General features: G+C 43.3%; 2 protein-coding genes across 4 annotated transcripts in view; both read left to right on the forward strand.

Annotated features, from left to right (window-relative positions):
- Positions 1-206: 206 nt before the first annotated feature.
- Positions 207-21352, forward strand: part of ST8SIA1 (ST8 alpha-N-acetyl-neuraminide alpha-2,8-sialyltransferase 1) — a 152397-nt gene continuing 131251 nt past the window's right edge. For all 3 annotated transcript variants that reach the window (XM_060165322.1, XM_060165323.1, XM_060165324.1), the window contains exon 1: positions 207-557. In XM_060165322.1, coding sequence (XP_060021305.1) covers positions 322-557 — 236 coding nt within the window. In that variant the 5' untranslated portion in view covers positions 207-321. The remainder of the gene's footprint in view (positions 558-21352) is intronic.
- Positions 992-20607, forward strand: LOC132529208 (V-type proton ATPase subunit e 1-like). The gene is made up of 2 exons (XM_060165516.1): positions 992-1063; positions 19835-20607. Exons 1-2 carry the CDS (start codon positions 992-994, stop codon positions 20153-20155), a joined length of 393 nt encoding a protein of 130 aa, XP_060021499.1. The 3' UTR covers positions 20156-20607.

The following is a 21352-nucleotide window of genomic DNA, read 5'->3' on the forward strand; positions in this document are numbered from 1 at the left end:
CTCGCCGCCGCCGCTCCCCGCGCTCTCGGAGACCCCGGCGCCCGCCTTCTTCAGGGGGAGCGACCATGGCTGTAGCTTGTGACTTGCTCCCGGGGCACTTCCCCTAGAAAGAAATCCTCGAAAAAGTTGCATTGGAAAAAATCCTTGCGCCGACCTTTGAAGCTGTGGGCGCCGAAGGAGCGTGCGTGCGAGTGCGAGCACGAAAGCGAAAGGTGTGTGTGCATGGGGGGCCGGCAGTGGGGGGATCCTCCGCTGCCCCTGCGCCTAGCCTAGTGCTGAGGCTCCGGCCCTCGACCGCCACCCTGGGCTCCGGGGACTGCGATGAGCCCCTGCGGGCGGGCCCGGCGACACACGTCCAGAGGGGCCATGGCCGTCCTGGCGTGGAAGTTCCCGCGGACCCGGCTGCCCGTGGGAGCCAGTGCCCTCTGCGTCGTGGTCCTCTGTTGGCTCTACATCTTTCCCGTCTACCGACTGCCCAACGAGAAGGAGATTGTGCAGGGGGTGCTGCAACAAGGCACGGCGTGGAGGAGGAACCAGACGGCGGCCAGAGTCTTCAGGTACTCCTGCTCTCGCGGCTCCACCCAGCTCGTGTCCTTTCTTCCCGGGACGCCGAGGACAGGGTCACCGGCGAGGACCGCCTTGCAGAGGCCCTTTCATCCCGTCCTTCTTGTCCTATTCCCTTTCTTTGTCGTTCCCAACCTGGAGACATTAGTCAGGGGCCCTTCCCCAGCCCTTACCCCGGGAGATGTGCAGACACCTGCTTTGGCCGTGGAAAGTCTGTACGCATTTCTTCCCAAGCCTGAGTTGTATTCAACGATTTGCCGATAACCGGTGGGAAGAAGAATCTAGGCTAACTTTGTCCCTTGAACTTAATGAGAATTTATCTCGGGCTCTGCAGACATTCGAAGCTGTAGAGAACTAGAAGCAGGTACCAGGCGTCTTCCTGGGGTTTGGTGCATGGTTGGTAACATAAGTCACTAATGAGGGAGTCATGGGCAGTGAAAACATGGACATCCAGCCTGGCTCCCGCTGCTCTGTGCAGTATGCCCATGACAAACGCAAGGCACTTACTGATGCCCTCCTAAAGAGCCGGGGACTGAGTGATTTTTACTGGAGTTTCACCGACTTTCTAATAACAGACATTAATATCCCCATCTTACCAACCACAAACTGAATCTTCAGAGGAGAAGTTACTTCCCCAAGGTCATGTACCTTTGCAGGGTCGAAGCTGGGATTTTGGTCACATAAAGCTCTAAAGCTCCCAGCTCTTTTGCGTGGCTTACAGTGGATGCCTTCTGGAGGCTGGGAGATGTACTTTAGGTGGGGACTTGAAATCAGAAAACAAACAAAAAAACCAAAACCAGGTTGGAAATCAACCTCTGAGCATCACTCAGAGGTTGTAGTTTCCCTTCTTTTCTGGGAATTTCAGTTTAAGGGTCTAAAGATGAGTTCTTGGCAGCAGGGGTTGTGCGGTGAGATTGGAGGTGAGGCAAAGCTGCTTCCGCTTCTTCTCTGCCTTCCTGATCGTGCTGAAGGGGCGCCCTGGTGCTTCTCCCGCTGTCAGGAGCCCCTTTCACCTTCAGTCCCTTCAGCTGAATATGCTGCGGTTGGCGCTTCCTGTGATGGTTGTGGCCTGGAGGTGCAGAGGGGGTAGGGAGTGCTTTCCTTTGCCCTGCATAGGATCTTTCCAAGCCGTATATGGCCAGGTGAGAGCCAACTTCACTACTGTTAGTTACAAATGTTCAGAAATATCTGTAAATTAAAAAAACAAACTTTTAAAACATATGGTTTCCTTCCCTTTCTCAGGCCTGCTCTTGGAAAGGTCAAAGAGATAATAGCCAAACCTTGCAGGGAAAGGCAGCTGAATTCGCCTTTAAACTGCGAGGGAAGACGTTCCTTCTGTCTCTCTGTTTAGAATTCTGCTATCATTAAGTTTAAAAATAACCCCACTCCACTTAAAAGTATATAAGAGCTAATTTTCTCTTACCGTCATGGTATTGATTGTTCTACTCAAAAGGCATAGCGTGCAGCCATTCTTTTCTCTAGAGACAGAAGGTACTTTTATTTCAAGTAATGTAAGGAAATGAGTTAAGAGCTTCCCATTGGTTTGCAATGAAAGAGTACATTTTTTTTTTTATAGGAGGAGCAATAATGAAGCTCTTTTAGAGAATAGATTTCTTTTGGAGGACACAATTGAGTGGAAAATGCTTCACATTCTGAGAAGCCCAGGCTGGTTGTTTCTGAGACACACTTGCCTCTTGTTGTCTATAGCCTGGGGGTAATCTTCAGTGTGCTTGGCTGGCATTTGGTCTAGTCTCTCCGTGCAGAGAAATACTTATGAAAATCCCCCAACTGCCTAAACACATACCCCTCAAAGTTAGTGTCCGTAAGACTGTGTGAGTGGCACCATTGCGCATGGAAAAGAGTTTGGGCTTTGGAGGAGAATCCTGAATTTTTAGACTGACCGTGCCATGACTACGGAAACAGCAGAGGATCTTTGGCAAGTTACTCTATCTCTTTGAGTCTGAGTTTCCTTATGTATAGATAGAGATAATAGCATCTACCTTGTCGGGTTGGTGCCAAGTTTAAATAAAAAAACTGATGCCAAGTGTCTGGCACATACTACTAGTCAGTGGTATCATTCTAATTGTTAGACAGTGTAAATGATAAGTTAATATACGTTACAACTTTAATAAGGACATTTGACCAGGCCATAGGAATTTGGAATGTTTCACTTGCCAGATTTGCAGCGAATCATTAGTGGTTCAAATTCGCCCGTCCGCACGCCTCCCCACTGAAGCTAATGAACAGGGACGAGGATTTTAAAAGATAGTCAAAGTATCATGGTTTGTTGAGGGTTTTAAAAGATAGTCAAAGTATCATGGTTTGTTAAGTCAAAAATTTTTTTTTACTCTGCATGCTTAATTGTTTTTTAACATCTAGATTGTTAGTATGTGGGTAACAGAGTCTGATTGTTGGCTATTAGGTCAGCCAGAGGCCTTTATTGTGTTAAGGAGACACAACTTTGGCAAACAGGTATTTGTGTTTGCCAGTCTGAAATATCTTCTGCACAAATACAAACACACATACATAAATGTACAATATGCACTTACGTGTGGGGATGTATACACACTTATCCATAAACCACGGAATGATGTATGTATATGTATAAATATATGTATATTCATACATACATACATACAAATAATTGCAGCCAGTCAGTCAACCCATATTTAATGAGTGACTACAATGTACCAGGTATGAGTTAGGCCCTGGGGGATAGCAGTAAACAGGATGCATGGATTGCTTCCCCTGAGACAGCTTACCTCCTCCTAGGGCACGACTGACAAAAACCTATGAGTAAGGAAATGTGATGGTTTAAAGTCTTGTAAAATCCTGTGAGGACAAAAGAAAGTGTTTCACTAGGTTTATAAGCATCAGAATTTCAGATTCCGTTTTGCCCTCAGTGCTTCCTTTTACTTTTGTGATTTTCTTCTTCTCCAACCTTAGAACTTAAGTGCTGACTTCTCAGAGGGGAATTTTGACAGATTGCTTGGGGTGGGGGGGGGCAGCAAGAAAGTAACAAAGTTGCAAGAGTTTTGCTAAATAGGAAGTTTCCCTTCACCCACATAGTCTAAGAAAGATAAAGAAGTCAATTCACCCTATCATAGAAACTTAAAATTATTATAAAACTCTTGCTGCTTCTGATTGAGTAATCAAGTAGTACAAGGAAATGCCAAACCAAAGCGGCATTTGTCTCTTCCGTCAGGTCCTCCCCCATTTTGGTTGTTCCTCAGAAATAAACTCCTGTTCACAGTTTATGTGCAAGGCGCCTGACATGGTAGCAACAACAAAACCAACAAATTATTAGGCTCTTGTTATGTGCATGGCACCATGCTAAGTGTTTTAAATGTACTGTCTGATTTAATTCTTCTGAGAACGTTGTATGGGTACCTTGTTATCTGCGTTCACAAAGATGACTATGCCCTGGTCCCTGTGACAAGTGTATATGTATGTAATCAACTAACCACCTGGCAATAGGGCCATTAAAGAGAGGCAGCACAACAGAGTGAAAAACTTAGGAATTGGAGACCTGTCAGTACATGGTTGGAGTTCCCTTTCTAGTTGTGTGACCATTGGCAAGTTCGACTCTCAGAGCTTCACCTTCCCCATTTGTAAAATGGGGTTTGTTATCATTTTTTACAGGTTTATAGTGAAAATCATATGGTAGCGTACAGATAGCATTTAAAAGGATGCTTGCGTCGTACCTCTGTTTAATATGTGGCCCTTAAACAATTGAACCACAAACAGAGGGCTGGGGAGATTCATAGAACGTGGCACTTGATTCTGGGGAAGGAGGGAAGTTGGAGAGGAGGTGGTATTTGTACTCAGTCTTGAAGGATGGTAAGATGGGGGAGTAGTGAGAGGGGAGTGCAAAGGATGTTCCAGGCAGACAGGACAGCAACAGCCAAGACAGGGAGGTGGGCAAGGGTCTGGTGTGCTTCCTGTGGGAAAGTTCTTAAGTCGCCCACAGCGAGCACAGCAGTAGGCAGACTGGGAGGCAGGTGGGAGCCAGGTCACAAGCTCTGAATGGGCTTAAGGGGCAGCTCATGAGAAATGAACAGACGTCAAGTATCCAAGGGCACTGGCCATGTGTCGACATCAGCAGGGGTGGCGCATCACTGTTCCTGGTGGATCTGGAGAAAGGGGATAACACCGGAGTGCTGTGAGCTTCCTGTCTGTTCACTGGCTGGGGGCCATCAGTCTAAGTAGTCCTGTTTCTCTTTCCCTTTCTAAATTCTGAACGAAAAACACTCCTCTAAGCAGTTCTAGTTTTATGTAGCTTCCTTTCTGTCCCTGTTTTAAATCTGTGGTTACCAGAAGCTTCGGGTGTTTCCACAGCTGCCCTGGTGGCTGCAGAAGGGCGCTGGGTGCGGGGGGGGGGGCGAGCGGTGCAGCCATCTGTGTACATGGGATGTAAGTTTTCTGTTTGTTAAGTGGGGAATTTGTGGAATTCACTGTAAAAGTAGTTTAGGAAAAAGCTGGTTTAATGTGGTGCTTACGAAAATAAGCTACCATTATGCTGCAGATTTACACATGTGAAAAAACTCCACCAGCAATAATGCAGTAAGAAAAGTAAGTCATTAACATTGCTTGGACTCATGACATGCACCAGGTCCAGTTCTTAGTGCTTGTATTAGTTACGTTTGTTCCCATAGCTATTTTATAAAGTAGATATTTGTATGTTCTTTGTCTTACAGTTGAGGAAATGGAGGTTCAGAGAGAACCACTAACAAAGTGATTGGGTTGAGTTTCCACCCACAGCTGTTAGACTCGAAGCCTTATGCTCATTCCCTGACCATCTCGGGGAAATGAGGCATTGCTGATGTCTCTTATGATCTGGCCATGATTACTTTTCCACCATCATCTTTCATCAGTGTTCCTCCTTATGCTTTAGCCGTATTGGTAAAAGTTACCTGAAATAAGTTACCTGAAAATAGTCCCTGAAATAAGCCAGGCTGTGTTGGCTCTGCTTGCGCCGTTCCCTCTGCCCGAATGCTTTTCCTTCAAGGCCACAGGGCCCGCCCTTCACGGGGTCAATCCTTGCTCATCTCTCCACAGTGCAGTTGCAGTGGTTAAGAACAAAGGTTCCAAAGTTAGCTGTCCTCAAACCCTACTACCACTATTTGTTGTGTTCTGGAGAAAATCAGACTTCATATCCTCGTATGTAAACTGTGGCTTCTTCTAGGAGTGTTGTGAGCATTAGAATAGGTAACACGTTGAAAATGCTGAGAACCGTTTCTGGCGCGTAGAGTCGGCCCTCCGAATCTGTGGTTTCCGCATCCGCGGATTCCACTAGCCTAGGAGGGAAATTCGAGATCCGCAGCTGGTTGACTCCTCGGAGGCAGAACCCACGGATATGGAGGGCATCCTGTACTAGCCATTTTATATAAGGGACTTGAGCATCCGGGAATTTTGGTGTCTGTGCGGGGTGGGAGGGTGGGGAGATGGGGTGGAGTCCTGCAACCATTCCCTCAGGGACACCGAGGGCCAAGCGTAATTAGTGCTTAATCCGCATTAGCTTTCCTCAAGGCAGCTTTCCTTCCTTCCTCCCCAGGATGTGTTAGAATCTCCTCCTTCAGGGGAAAAAAAAAAAAAAAAAAAAAAAAAGCCTTGTGCATATTATTTCATTTTTTCATTGATCCAAAATATCTACTACTGTATCTACCACTGTTATCGTAAAAGGGGCTGGAACCATAACAGTGAACTTAACAAAACCCTTACTTTCTTGCAATTTATAGGCTAACGAGGGGAGACATAATACACAGGTAAATATAGAAATAGCTGGTAATGACAGGTGCATTTCTCAAGCTGTGTTAAAAGTACCGGTTTCCTTGTCTGCCTTTCACGCCGACTCATTCATATTTGCATCCCCAGAGCGGAGCTGTGGCTCCTGGCACGCTCATTTTTGTTGAGTTACTGCGTGACTGCACGTTTTGGAGTGGGACCAGTTAGCTAGTGAGCCAGCAAGGACTTATCGAGGTCCAGCACTCTGCTTGGCTGTTTGGGGACCGAAGGAGTAAATGGCATCCTCTCCAAGAGTTCCTACTCTAGGACAGAGTCTCCTCACCTCAGCACCACTGACATCCTGGGCTGGATAATTCTTTGTTGTGAAGGGTTGTCCTGTACATTGTAGAGTATTCAGCAACACCCATGGCCTTTGTCCAGTGACCATCCACAGAATGAAACGACCATATATGTCCCCAGATATATCTCCCAGGGGGCAAAGTAGCTGCTGGTTGAGAATCACTGCTTTAGAGAAACAAAATCAGTCCAATTGACAGGATTTAAAACACCCAGAAAATATCATGCCATTAACAGCTACATTTGGAAACGACAAACTGTAAATGCTTTGATGACTGGAAGAGGAGTGAATGAATTGACTTTGATAGATGGCCAGGTCTTGGTTCTAGGGAAGGGTAGGGAGAGGGGATGCATTTGGAGAGATTTATGATAAGTTTCTATTGAAAGCTTGTGTGTGAGCTGATCAGTGCCCCCCCCCCTTAGACCTTGGCAAGAGAAGCCCATGCTTTGTGTCCTGTGTTTTAAGGGGGAGCTCACTTTGCTCCTCCTCTGGTCTCACCCCTTGTCAATCAGGCAAGGCTCAATGGGGCCTTTGTAGACCCTGGACTTCCCAGCCCAGATGACTCAAGCCCACTCCGTAGCCTGCCTGCCTTTATGTAGTGTTCCCCCAATTCCTCCTCCTGGGGGTGGCTTGTCCCACTGCTGTGTGCACTCCTAGGCCCAAGGGTTGGCCAAGGAACAGCTCTTTGCGAGAATGGGAGGCAGTGAGAGGAAATTGGGTGTGGGATTGGGTGGATTTCACGTGTACACATGGGGAGGGGTGGCTCTTTCTGCGTTGCCATGTTCTAGTACCAAACTTGCTGGAATTTGAGAAGCCTCAGTTTGAATCAGGCATTCCAGATTGTTATACAGGTCTGTTTGTCCAGGGAAAAGGATAGGAGGAGAGAACATATATTTTATCTGTTTGTTAATTTGCACTTTTGTCTTCTGCCTTGCCAGTAGGGGTTTTTTTTTTTTTTTTTTTTTTTTTTTACCATGTGGGAGCCTATTTGACTTTGTTTTGTAGAGGAGTGTTAAGGCAGCTAGTTGGATCAACTGAATAATTACATATGTTAGTGTAGAGTATGGCTACTTTGTCTTTTGACAAAGTTCTGTTAGGAAGCCAGAGCTGTTATATCAAACTAAAAACATGCTGAATCAGGAGACCCAAGCTCCCCACTGTGGGGATAGGTACCTCCCTCAGCGTCCAGCGTCCACTTTGGGGAGGTGAAACCCGTGGTCGTATTGATTGAAGACTCGGTTTTAATACACTCATACAAAAGAAGTGGAGTCTAGGATTTGTTACTTACAGATCCCAGAAGCAAGGGGGAACAGTGAGTTTGGGGAGGGGCAGCCCTCTGTCCCAGGCCAGGAGCTCAAGAGTCGGAGACAGGAAGTAAGGTAACAAACGCCTATTACTTATAAGGTGGTTGGGGCAGAGGTCTGGAACTTTTTGTTGGCTTAACTCTAAGTTGTTACTTTAAAAGGTGCCTGGGGAAAAGCAAAGAGGGAACTTAGGGCGGGCGTCCTGAATGCGAGTCCTCAGCAAAATGTCCGTTCTCTGGGTGTGAGCAGGGTTATCATACTGTAAAGTGCCTAGGCAGCAACTCAGTAAAGCAAGCTTTTTTCTCAAAGCTTGTTTTTTCTCATCGTAGTTGTGAATCATTTCGGAAGTGATGCTGACTGTGTATCATTAATGCAGTCCCTTATGATGAAGTTGATAGATTTCTAGTCAAATACTTTCTAGCTTTTCATTCTATTTTGGCTCTTTTGGGAGCTCTGTGACCTTGGGCAAGCTGCTTAACCTCTCTGTTCCTTTGTTTTGTCATCTGAAACATGGTATACTATGCCAACTCACTTCCTAGGTTTATGATGATAATTAAGGGAGATGATTAGTGTGCAAACCATAGACATTCTCAGGCTGGATTGGTGAGATGACAAGATGATTGTTCCCACCTAGGAAGAGCCTGGACTTCAGGGGCCCCATAGAATCAGGTGTTAATACGGGTTCTGTCATTTATTAACTTTGTGACCTTGAAAAATTTACCTGGCTTTTCTGAGCCTTAGCTATGGGTGGCATTTCTTACCTTGGGAGGATTAGGTGCTGAATAATTGCTAATTATTAAGCCATAATGATGAGAAAAGCTGCTTCCTGGGACACATCCTATGCCTATTATTGCCCTTTTAGTAATGGAATGTATGACAATGAAATGTGACCTTATGACACACTTCTTCCTCCACAGTGTTAGTACTAAGGATGCTGTACAATGGCCAGCAGAATTTTAAGGAAGAGAGCAGACCCCAGTCATAAATCACCCATTCATTCATTCAGTCAGTCAGTCATTCATGTATCTACGTTTAGTAAATGCCTCTTGTGTGCCATTTAGGTGCTGGGATACAGTGATGAAAGTTAGACATGGTTCATGATTTTATAGAATTTATTGTCGAGTCTAGTGTCATTAGTTGAGTCAATAAGAAACTGAGTACTGTGTTCCAAGGGTGAGAGTTTGTTTTAGATAATCATGCTGAGTTTCGAAGCAACCGATTTTCCCCCTTTCTGTTGGACCGTCTTCTAGCAATGGCACTGCATGAGAGGGAAGCTGCCAAAGCCAGAAGAGCTGTGCCACTCCTTTAATTAGGTGCCAGAAGGAAGCGGAAATGAATTCAGACTCACACGGGCTCCATTATTCAGGGCTTGAGTCACAGACCAAAAACCAGAGATTTATTTCCAAGTGAGTGTGATGAGAAAGGGCTTGTTTTGAACAAAGTGCTTGTTTCGATTATTGATAAAACAAATATGCACATGATCTTATGTCCCTCACGCTTATTTAAAAAATATATAGTGTTTATTATTTGTCTGATTTTGGAAGTAATAGATACCTATTATAGGAAAATTTTAAATGTAGGAAAAAGGAGAAAAAAAACATCACTCATAATTCCGCTCCTCAGAAGTGCTCATTGTAACTGTTTCTTTTTGTGTATTTGTTTGCATGTGTATTATTACTAAATTTTATGTATTTTGTGTATTTAGTTTTATATCCTTTTTAATCATTCAACATTATAGCTTTAACATTTTCTCATAATTAATTTTTAACTTACAAGCTTGTGATAAAATAGATTTATGATTTTCATTTTGGAAAAAAAATTATTTACCATGAGTTTCTTTTTTAAAAAAAAATGTTACCCCATTGGAACAAATTACTTTCTTCAAAAGGATCCTTAAAAAGGATATTGAAAAGATATGTTGGCCAAAATGTTCATTCGTTTTTTCCCATAAGATGGCTCTAGTAGCACTTAGTTGCCTTTAACCTCATTCAAAGCAGTTTTATTAGATTGTATATGACAGCTGTCATATCAGCATGCATTTTAAAAAAGACTTATAAAAACTGGTGAATTTTTGTGTAGCCATTTTAATACTGAAAATGGAAGAAAAAAAGCAACACTTCCGGCATATTATGCTTCATTATTTCAAGAAAGGTAAAAATCCAACCGAAACGCAAAAAAAGATTTGTGCCGTGTATGGAGAAGGTGCTGTGACTGATTGAACGTGTCGTAAGTGGTTTGCGGGGTTTCGTGCTGGAGATTTCTCACGGGACGGTGCTCCACGATCGGGTGCACCAGTTGAAGTTGATAGTGATCAAATCGAGACATTAATTGAGAACCGTCAACGTTACACCACGTGGGAGATAGCTGGCATACTCAGAATACCCAGATCAAGCGCTGAAAATCATTTGCACCAGCTTGGTTATGTTCATTGCTTTGATGTTTGGGTTCCACATAAGTTAAGCAGAAGAAACCTTTTTGACCATATTTCTGCCTGCGATCCTCTACTTAAATGCAATGAAATTATTCCGTTTTTAAAACATATTGTGACGGGCGATGAAAAATGGATACGGTACAATAATCTGAAAGGGAAGAGATCGTGGGGCAAGCGATATGAACCACCACCAACCACACCTAAGGCCGGTCTTCATCCAAAGAAGGTGGTGATGTGTATATGGTAGGATTGGAATGGAGTCCTCTATCATGCACTCCTTCCGGAAAACCAAATGATTCATTCCAACAAGTACTGCTTCCAATTAGACCAACTGAAAGCAGCACTCCATGAAAAGCGTCCAGAATTAGTCAACAGAAAACGCATAATCTTCCATCAGGATAATGCAAGACTGCATGTTTCTTTGATGACCAGGCAAAAACTGTTACAGCTTGGCTGGAAAGTTCTGATTCACCCACTGTATTCACCAGACGTTGCACCTTCAGATTTCCATTTATTTCAGTCTTTACAAAATTCCCTTAATGGAACAAAGTTCAATTCCCTGGAAGATTGTAAAAGGCACCTGGAACAGTTCTTTGCTCAAAAAGATAAAAAGTTTTGGGAAGATGGAATTATGAAGTTGCCTAAAAAATGGCAGAAGGTAGCGGAACAAAAGGGTGAATACGTTGTTCAAAGAAGTTCTTGGTGAAAATGAAAAAATGTGTCTTTTATTTTTACTTAAAAACCGAAGGCACTTTTTGGCCAACCCAAAATTTGGCAAATACTGAATAAGAGAAATCAAAGAGCTTCTTTAAAGAGTTCTTTTCTCAAAGTTGGCATTTAATATAAGACCAATACTGTTTTCATTTGTAAAGTGACTGACATTTATTCACCCAGAGAGAAACATTGCTAATATTTTGGTATATATTCTTCCAGACCATTCAATGCCTCCGTGTTTGTATATAATGAATTTGACAGTATGTTGTGAATATTTTTGTAGTAACAATATACGTAGATCTACATCATCGCTTTTTTTTTAACATCTTTATTGGAGTATAATTGCTTAACAATGGTGTGTTAGTTTCTGCTTTATAACAAAGTGAATCAGTTATACATATACATATATCCCCATATCTCTTCCCTCTTGCGTCTCCCTCCCTCCCACCCTCCCTATCCCAGCCCTCTAGGTGGTCACCAAGCACCGAGCTGATCTCCCTGTGCTATGCGGCTGCTTCCCACTAGCTATCTACCTTACGTTTGGTAGTGTATATATGTCCATGCCTCTCTCTAGCTTTGACACAGCTTATCCTTCCCCCTCCCCATATCCTCAAGTCCATTCTCTAGTAGGTCTGTTTCTTTATTCCTGTCTTACTCCTAGGTTCTTCGTGACATTTTTTTTTTCTTAAATTCCATATATATGTGTTAGCACACGGTATTTGTCTTTCTCTTTCTGACTTACTTCACTCTGTATGACAGACTTTAGGTCTATCCACCTCTCTACAAATAGCTCAATTTTGTTTCTTTTTATGGCTGAGTAATATTCCATTGTATATATGTGCCACATCTTCTTTATCCATTCATCTGTTGATGGACACTTAGGTTGCTTCCATGTCCTGGCTATTGTAAATAGAGCTGCAATGAACATTGTGGTACATGACTCTTTTTGAATTATGGTTTTCTCAGGGTATATTCCCAGTAGTGGGATTGCTGGGTTGTTTGGTAGTTCTATTTTTAGTTTTTTAAGGAACCTCCATGCTGTTCTCTATAGTGGCTGTATCAAGTTACATTCCCACCAACAGTGCAAGAGGGTTCCCTTTTCTCCACACCCTCTCCAGCATTTATTGTTTGTAGGTTTTTTGATGATGGCCATTCTGACTGGTGTGAGGTGATACCTCATTGTAGTTTTGATTTGCATTTCTCTAATGATTAGTGATGTTGAGCATCCTTTCGTGTGTTGTTGGCAATCTGTATATCTTCTTTGGAGAAATGTCTATTTAGGTCATCTGCCCATTTGGGGATTGGGTTGTTTGTTTTTTTGATATTGAGCTGCATGAGCTGTTTGTAAATTTTGGAGATTAATCCTTTATCAGTTGCTTCATTTGCAAATATTTTCTCCCATTCTGAGGGTTGTCTTTTCGCCTTGTTTATGGTTTCCTTTGCTGTGCAAAAGGTTTTAAGTTTCATTAGGTCCCATTTGTTTATTTTTGTTTTTATTTCCACTTCTCTAGGAGGTGGGTCAAAAATGATCTTGCTGTACATCGTCACTTTTTAATGGCTATAAGATTTTCCTTTTTCAGTATAGTTAATAATTTACTTAAGTAATCCACTGTTATTGGATATTCACGTTGCAGTTTCTTACCTTTAGAAACAATGCTTTTATGAACATACTTGTGGATACATCTTAAGCATTTGTCCGTTTATTTTCTTAGTATAAATTTCCAAAAGTAGTTTCTTGATGGGTTTTTTTTCCCCCACCATCAGTTCTTTATAACTGGTTTCTTTGGTTGTTCATAGAAAATCTTTGACTTTGGCTGAGGGCAGATTTGAGGTTTCCTCCATTTCAGTGCGGATAGCGGTTGCGTAAATAGTCAGACATGCAATGATTGTTAGCATTAAATGATGAAATTGTTCAAGAAGCCAGAACAACTAAGAAAGATTCCCATAAAACTGGATATGTACAGTGGCAGTCTCCCCTCAATTGCAGAGACCTAGCTATGAGGAATTTACTTAGTGCTATGTAACATGTACCTTTATCTGTCACGGTTATCCTCCCCATTAGCATGGTCTGTCATCTACATTTAAAAGGCAGTGCCGGGCTTCCCTGGTGGTGCAGTGGTTGAGAGTCCGCCTGCTGATGCAGGGGACGCGGGTTCGTGCCCCGGTCCGGGAAGATCCCACATGCTGCGGAGCGGCTGGGCCCGTGAGCCATGGCCGCTGAGCCTGCGCGTCCGGAGCCTGTGCTCTGCAGCGGGAGAGGCCACAGCAGTGAGAGGCCCGTGTACCGCAAAAAAAAAAAAAAAAAAAAATGCAGTGTCTTATTTTGTAAATAAGTTCATTTGGGTTATTTTTTTCAGATTCCCTAGATAAGTGATATAATATAATATTTGTCTTTCTCTGTGTGACTTCACTTAGTATGATAATCTCTGGGTCCATCCATGTTGCTGAAAATGGCAATATTTCATCCTTTTTATGGCTAAGTAATATTCCTGTATATATGTGCCACATCTTCTTTATCCGTTCATCTGTCGATGGGCACTTAGTTTGCTTCCACATCTTGGGTAGTGTAGATAGTGCTACTGTGAACATTGGGGTTCATGTATCTTTTTCAGTTAGAGTTTTCGTATTTTCAAGCAAATGGACTCACAGACATAGAAAACAAACTTATGGTTACCAAAGGGGGAAGGTGGGAGGAGGGATAAATTAGGAGTATGGGATTAACAGATGCATGCTACTGTGTGTAAAATAGATAACCAACAAGAACTTATTGTACAGCACAGGGAACTATATTCAATATCTTGTAATAACCTATAATGGAAAAGAATCTGAAAAAGAATATATCTATATATTTATATATATCTGAATCACTTTGCTGTACACCTGAAACTAACACAAGATCATAAATCAACTATACTTCAGTTATTTAAAAAAAGCAGTGCCTTTATGGAACCATTTGCATCATTTTCCCAGGACTTAAGCAATTAAATAAAACTGTAATTTAAAAGGGAAAATGAACTATGCTTCACTATAAGGTAGGGATTTCAAGGAAAACTACAACTGTCCTAAATTTAAAAATTGTGTTTTCTGACTCCATTAAGAGTCTTTTTCGGGCTTCCCTGGTGGTGCAGTGGTTGAGAGTCCGCCTGCCGATGCAGGGGACACGGGTTCGTGCCCCGGTCCGGGAAGATCCCACATGCCGCGGAGCGGCTGGGCCCGTGAGCCATGGCCGCTGAGCCTGCGCGTCCGGAACCTGTGCTCTGCAACGGAAGAGGCCACAACAGTGAGAGGCCCACGTACCACAAAAAAAAAAAAAAGAGTCTTTTTCGTGTTTACTGAAATTAAAACTCTTGAGCTTGACTCTGGAACAGATTGTACCCACTGAGTGGGGGGTGAAGGTGCAGTAAAAAGGCACAAAAATCCCATGATGATATTTTGTTGGGTTGGGTTTTTGGAGGTTGAGTGTTGGTGATTGTGTTGACATTGGCCTATGTCATTTCTTCCTATGTCCTTCTCCCCTTGTAGCTGTTTGAAGCAGCTTATACATACTGTTGCTTTGGTGCTTTAGGGTCAAAGATTCAGTCTTGTTTTTGTCTGTTTTAGATCCCTCATCACAGTCTTATTACTAAGTGTCTAAGGAGTATTTGTTGTCTGAATAAAGACACTGGATTATCTGAAAGGCCTGTCCACAGCTGTTGGAATACCTTTCAGGGGTAGTTTCTTTTGTTGCCTAATATTAAGACTCCATGCCATAAACAGTCACTCCCAATTCATTCATTCCCTCCTCCACTCATTCCTTCATTCAGCAAATATCTCTTCAGTGCCTTCTATGTGCCAGACACTGTTGCTAGGCCCTGGGAATAAAGCGGGTAGCCAGGAGGACACGGGCCTTCCTGCAGAGAACATAGAAGCACACAGTATTTATAGGAACAGTTATGTGCTCCAGAAAGCCTCTCAGCTCCTTTTTATGGAGGAAAACCAAGCACAGGTTGACCTTCACTTTCAGAACCGAGCTGTGTGTGTCTGTATTTGGTCCAGAGAGGGCCCAGGTCCCTCCTTTGGTCCATTGAGGTGTTGGCCTGCACGGGGACTCCACGCACCTCAGTGGTATAATATCTTTTGACTCTGGGTAACCTGTGCAATATGTGAGATATTAGAGAGAAAAAGCCCTTTAAAGCATTGCTAAAAGATACATGAGTCCTTGGGGGAAAGCAAAACTCAATTACCAGTGGAATAAAAGAGACGGAGAAGCCAGCCCGGTTTGGAGGGGGATCTCTCACTTGGTGAGCTACTGCTCTGCCCTCCCCCAGCCGGGCTGCCATAGTGAGAGGGAGCTCAACAGGAAGCAGAGAGGCGGGAAATAGGACGCCTCCACCGGGGACTGGGGAGCCCAAATTTTGGGGTAAAAATACAGTCATTTTATTTCTTCCTGGTAACTGCTCCAACTATGCCTTGTCAAATCTACCTCTGACCCTCACCCCTTCCTCCCCTTTATTGATACTAATGGGTCTGTGACCAACTTGGCCAGATTTTATCGCTTTACCTCCACCTTGATTATTGGGAGAGTCTTATCTTGGTACTTAGCTCAGTTGTGTTGATTTTAAAGCACAGTGAAAACTCTCGTGTGTGACCCCGCATGCATCTCCAGCACCTGGGCTGGAAGTGTGAAGGGCGCCTGCTCCTTCCCCACTGGGCAGGGAGGAAGGAGACCATTCACAGTCTTTCCCTTGGTGACTACTGCTTCTCAGGTGAACCCTGACAGCCTGCCCACATTTTTTAAGAGCAAATTGTCCTGGTTCCTTGGCCTGCTGGGCAGCCTTCTCAGGTGGAGGAAAGATGCTGTCCTTGCCTCACCAAAGGGAATTTCACTGCTCATCGCCTCAGCCTCACCATCTCTTTCCACGTCTGTTTCTTCTTCCCAGACAGTGCAGGGCCAGCACAGCAAAGCACCGGAGGATTCAATAACTGTTTCTCTTTAATGCAGACCCTCAGCGCTTTTATAAGTGGGTTCTTTTGGAACTTCCCCCATCCCCCTTCTTCCCTAGTTGGCAGGGAGGGAGAGCACTGTCTCCTCTCTCCGCAGGATGGAGAAGCAATAGCATCTCCCAGGGATGCTCATTCCTCCCAGGCCTTCTTAGTATGGATCAGCTGTACGGTGGCGGGGGACTGTTCCTCGGGTCACGTACCACCACTTAGAAGACTTGCAGAGAGGTGGCTGGCTCCAACTTCTGGCAGCTTTCTGAACTTAAAAGATGGGGTACTTAGCACATATTGGTCTCAGTTTGGGGCTATGACCACAGTTCCCAGATGTAAGAAAAAAAACCCTCATATTTTGTTATACTTATCCCCTGGAAGAGTTTTTGTATCCTTCTAAGACTGTCATTGTGCACTGTTTCTTAAAGGATCCCTATGGGCCCTAGGATCAGTGAAATGCTCAACTGAGTCAGTTCACTTTCATCTTGAGCAGGTGATCAAGGTCTTACATCCCCAAAAGTCATCCATGCTCCCCACAACCCCATTTTGGGGGTTTACCATGAGTGTCTGCAACTGTTGCCTCATCATTTAGGGTCACTTTCCTACTGCTGATTCATTCTCATTTCCTTTTCTTTCCACTTAGGAAGCTTGGGGGACAGACGGACAAGGGTGGTGCCTTAAGCCAACCCTATGGAAGGATACCCTGCTGGCCAGGTACCCCCAGTCTTAATTCTGTTGGGTTCTCCCTCTTCTTTGGGGAAGGGGAGAATCCCCACTCCTCAACAGACTTCTCCAGCTCCCAGTTTTCTCTCTCTCTCGTTTTTCTAATTTTTTTTTTTTGCGGTACGTGGGCCTCTCACTGTTGTGGCTTCTCCTGTTGTGGAGCACAGGCTCTGGACGCGCAGGCTCAGTGGCCATGGCTCATGGGCCCAGCCGCTCCACGGCATGTGGGATCTTCCCGGTCCGGGGCATGAACCCATGTCCCCTGCGTCGGCAGGCGGACTCTCAACCACTGCGCCACCAGGGAAGCCCTCTTTTTTTTCTTGAAGTATAGTTGATTTACAATGTTGTGTTAGTTTCAGGTGCACAGCAAAGTGATTCAGTTATATATACATATATATATATTCTTTTTTCAGATTCTTTTCCCTTATAGGTCATTATAAAATATCGAATAGAGTTCCCTGTGCTATACAGTACACAGTATACAACAAGTACAGGTCCTTGTTGGTTATCTATTTTATATATAGTAGTGTGTATATGTTAATCCCAAACTCCTAATTTATCCCCCCCCCACCAGTTTTCTCTTTTTATGACCATGATTGGGGGATAGTAGTGGTGGTGGGGTCTCGATTGCTAATGAACCCCCCTCAAGCCCTCCTGGGGGACTGACCGCATATCCAGTGCCTCTCTCAACTCAGAATATGATGTACTTAGCATCTTTGTCTCCAACTTTGGACTTTAACCGTAATTCCAGCATATAATCCCACTGAAAATCCTGTTACAAAAGGAAAGGACCTGTAGAGAAGCCAGAAGATTGCTCCTGGCATATCAGATTTCAGGATTTATAACTTTTAAGCATTCTGAAAAATGTTCTTTACATTTTGAAAATAGAGATGCAATACGGAAAATTAAGTTTATATTTAATTAGCATTTATTGAGCACCAGTTACATGCAGGCACTGTGCTAGATGGTCTCCATGTGCAATATATCCATCTAACCCTGGATTTTAACATCAGCTCCATTTTTCAAACAATAATGATGATATTTTTAGTAGTATAGTTATTTATTTTGTGTCTGCCATATGCCAAGCCCTGTTTTAAGCACTTTACGCAGTGTTATGATTTAACATTCACAAGTGCTCTGTGAGGGAGATATTATTATCCTTATTTTATAAAGAAACGGGCTGTGAGTAATTATTTGCCTAAGGCCGCTTAGGTTGTAGGTGGTTCTGAGAGCTAGCATTTAATGAATGCTTACTATGTGTCAGATCCTCTTTTAAATACTTTGATGTATGTTACCATCATCACAGGAGTTTTGCAAGATAGTCCTTCCCCACCCCCAAACAGCACAAATGTATTATTTTACATTTCTGCAGAATAGGAGTCTAACGTGGGCTTCATCTCCGTGGGCTAAAATCCAAGTGTCTGCGGGCTGCATCCCTTTCTGGAGGTTCTAGAGGAGGGTCCGTTTCTTTCCTCATCCGTGTTGTTGGCAGCATTCACTCCCGTGTGGCTGAAGGATGGAGGTCACCGTTTCTTTGCTGGCTGCCAGCTGAAGGCTGTCCTCAGCTTCTGGAGGCCACCCTCATTCCTTAGCTCGTGTTTCCCGTCTTCCTTCTTAAAAGCTCCCAAGGGCCGGTTAGGCCCCTCACTGTGCCTCTGCCTCCCTGTGCCTTTTGTAAGACTTTATTTTTAAGAGCAGTTTTAGGTTCACAGCAAAACGGAGAGGAAGGTTACAGAGATTTCCTATATACCCTCTGCCCCACACATATGCATAGCCTCCCTCATTGTCAACGTCCCCCCCTAGAGTGGTACATTTGTTGCAATTGATGAACCTACCTTGACATAATTACCCAAAGTCCATAGTTTATCTTATTAGGGTTCACTCTTGGTGTTGTACATCCTATGGGTTTGAATAAATGTATAATCGCACATATCCATCATTATAGTGTTATACAGCGTGTTTTCAGTACCCTTAAAATCCTCTGCCTGTTCATCCCTGCCCTTTTCCCTAACCCTGGCAACCGCTGATCCTTTACTGAACCCATAGTTTTGCCTTTCCCAGAATGTCCTATAGGTGGAATCCTACAGTATATAGCCTTTTCAGATTGGCTTGTTTCCCTTAGTAATATGCATTTAAGGTTCCTCCATGTCTTTTCACAGCTTGATAGCTCATTTCTTTTTAGCACTGAGTAATAGTCCGTTGTGAGAATCTACCACAGTTTATCCATTCACCTATTGAAGGACATCGTGGTTGCTTCTGAGTTTTGGCAGTTATGAGTAAAACTGCTGTAAACATGTGCATGCAGGTTTTTTATGTGGACATAGGTTTTAAACTTTCAGGGATTAAATACTAAGGAGTGTGATTGCTGGATTGTATGGTAAGAGCATGTTTAGTTTCGTAAGAAACTACCAAATTATCTTACAAGGTGGCTGCACCGTTCTGCTTTCCCATCAGCCATGAATGAGAGTTCCTGTTGCTCCACATCCTCACCAGCATTTGGTGTTGTCCGTGTTCCAGATTTTGGCCATTCTAATAGGTGTGTAATGATATCTCATTGTCGTTTTGATTTGCATTTCCCCTATGACATGATGTAGAGCATCTTTTCATATGCTTATTTGCCATCTGCTGAGGTGTCTGTTAAGGTCTTTGGCCCATTTTTTTTAACGTGCAATCTGATTGACATATACCATTATATTAGCTTTAAGTATATAAAGTAATGATTCAATATTTATGTATATTGTGAAATGATCACCACAGTAAGTCTAGTTAACACCCAACACCATACATAGTGACAAAGTTTTTTTTCTTGTGATGAGAACTTTTAAGCTCTACTCGCTTAGCAACTTTCAGATGTACAATACAGTATTACTAACTGTAGTCACCATGCTGTCCCTTACATCCCCAGGCCTTATTTATTTTAAAACTGGGCATTTGTACCTTTTGACCACATTCACCCATTTGACCCACCTCCACCCCCCAGCCTTTGGCAAACACCAATCAGTTCTCTGTATCTATGAGTTGATTTTTATTTTTAATTTTTTTTAGTTAAAAGTTGGGTTGACTTCCGGGTGGGACCACAGTGAGGCGGCGGGGCAGGGGCTGGCACCTCCCGCAGCAGCCGTGGCGTATACGGGCCTCACCGTGCCTCTCATCGTGATGAGCGTGTTCTGGGGCTTCGTCGGCTTCCTGGTGCCCTGGTTCATCCCTAAGGGTCCCAACCGGGGAGTTATCATCACCATGTTGGTGACCTGTTCCGTTTGCTGCTACCTCTTTTGGCTGATTGCAATTCTGGCCCAACTCAACCCTCTCTTTGGACCGCAGTTGAAAAATGAAACCATCTGGTACCTCAAGCATCATTGGCCTTGAGTAAGAAGACCTGCTCGCCAGTGCTCAGTCATTGAGGTCACGAAGAGAACTCCTTTAGATGCAAAATCACCTCCATACCCAGACCACCTTCCTTGACTCGCCCAATTTGGCTGTCAGCTGCCTTAAACGTTCCCACCACATTTGAATATCTTATTCTACAATGCAGTATTTTTTCCTGTCACCTTTTTTACACTTTGATGAATGATGTGCCTATTGAATCTAAACTGTGCTGCCTCTATAAAATGTTTATGTACTGTTTGGAGATAGAAAGTGCTGTTCTTTTGAGAAATAACATTACTCTCTCCTTGGAAACTGTGGATCTGAAGATGGCTCCTGCCTGCTCACAACGTGAGAATCAGTGAAGTGTTTAAAAACTGTTACATGACAGTAAGACTCCAGTGGGGCAGTCAGTAGGAGAACATGTTCAGAGGGAAAAATCTGTCCCACCAGAATTATACCAAAGTATATTTTCGGGATGAATTTCTTATTTCTGCCCTCCTTTGGAATAAATTATTTTTCTGCTCTCTAAAAAAAAAAAAAAAAAAAAAAAAAAAAAAAAAAAAGTTGGGTTATTATTTTCTTATTGTTGAGTTTTAAGAGTTCTTGGTATATTTTGGACAATAGTCCTTTATCAACTGTGTCTTTGCAGATATTTTCTCCCAGTCTGTGGCTTATCTTCTCATCCTCTTGACATTGTCTTTCACAGAGCAGAAATTTTTAATTTTAATGGAGTCCAGTCAATTAGTTGATAATATCTATCAGTTATTTCTTTCATGGATTGTGCCTTTGGTGTTGTATGTAAAACATCATTGCCGTATCCAGGGTCATCTGTGTTTTCTCCTGTGCTATCTTCTAGGAGTTTTATAGTTTTGCATTTTACATTTAGGTTTGTGATCCATTTTGAGTTATTTTTTGTGAAAGGTATAAGGTTTGTGCCTAGATTAATTTTTTTGCAGGTGTATTGTCCAGTTGTTTCAGCACCATTTGTTGAATAGACTAAGATAGTCCAGTTTTCTGATGGAGAAACTGAAACAAAGAGAGCTTTGGCTTATGAAGTTAGTAAAAAATCTGTCCGGCTCTAGGGTTCATGGGATCTAGGGCTCTAAGCCTCCTTATTATGGTGGACTGCTCCCTTTGCTGTAGGACCAACATTGACTTTCAGGGCTTCAAGTTAAAGCCTGCTACCTTTTTTAACAC

The sequence above is a fragment of the Lagenorhynchus albirostris genome, chromosome 11, assembly GCF_949774975.1.
Source record: "Lagenorhynchus albirostris chromosome 11, mLagAlb1.1, whole genome shotgun sequence".
Lineage (NCBI taxonomy): Eukaryota > Metazoa > Chordata > Mammalia > Artiodactyla > Delphinidae > Lagenorhynchus > Lagenorhynchus albirostris.

Coding starts and splice junctions, on each gene's coding strand:
- LOC132529208 (XM_060165516.1), top strand. CDS start 992: ATGGGCAGTGAAAACATGGACATCCAGCCTGGCTCCCGCTGCTCTGTG. Junction 1,064..19,834: donor ATGCCCATGACAAACGCAAG/GCACTTACTGAT, acceptor AATTTTTTTTAG/TTAAAAGTTGGGTTGACTTC.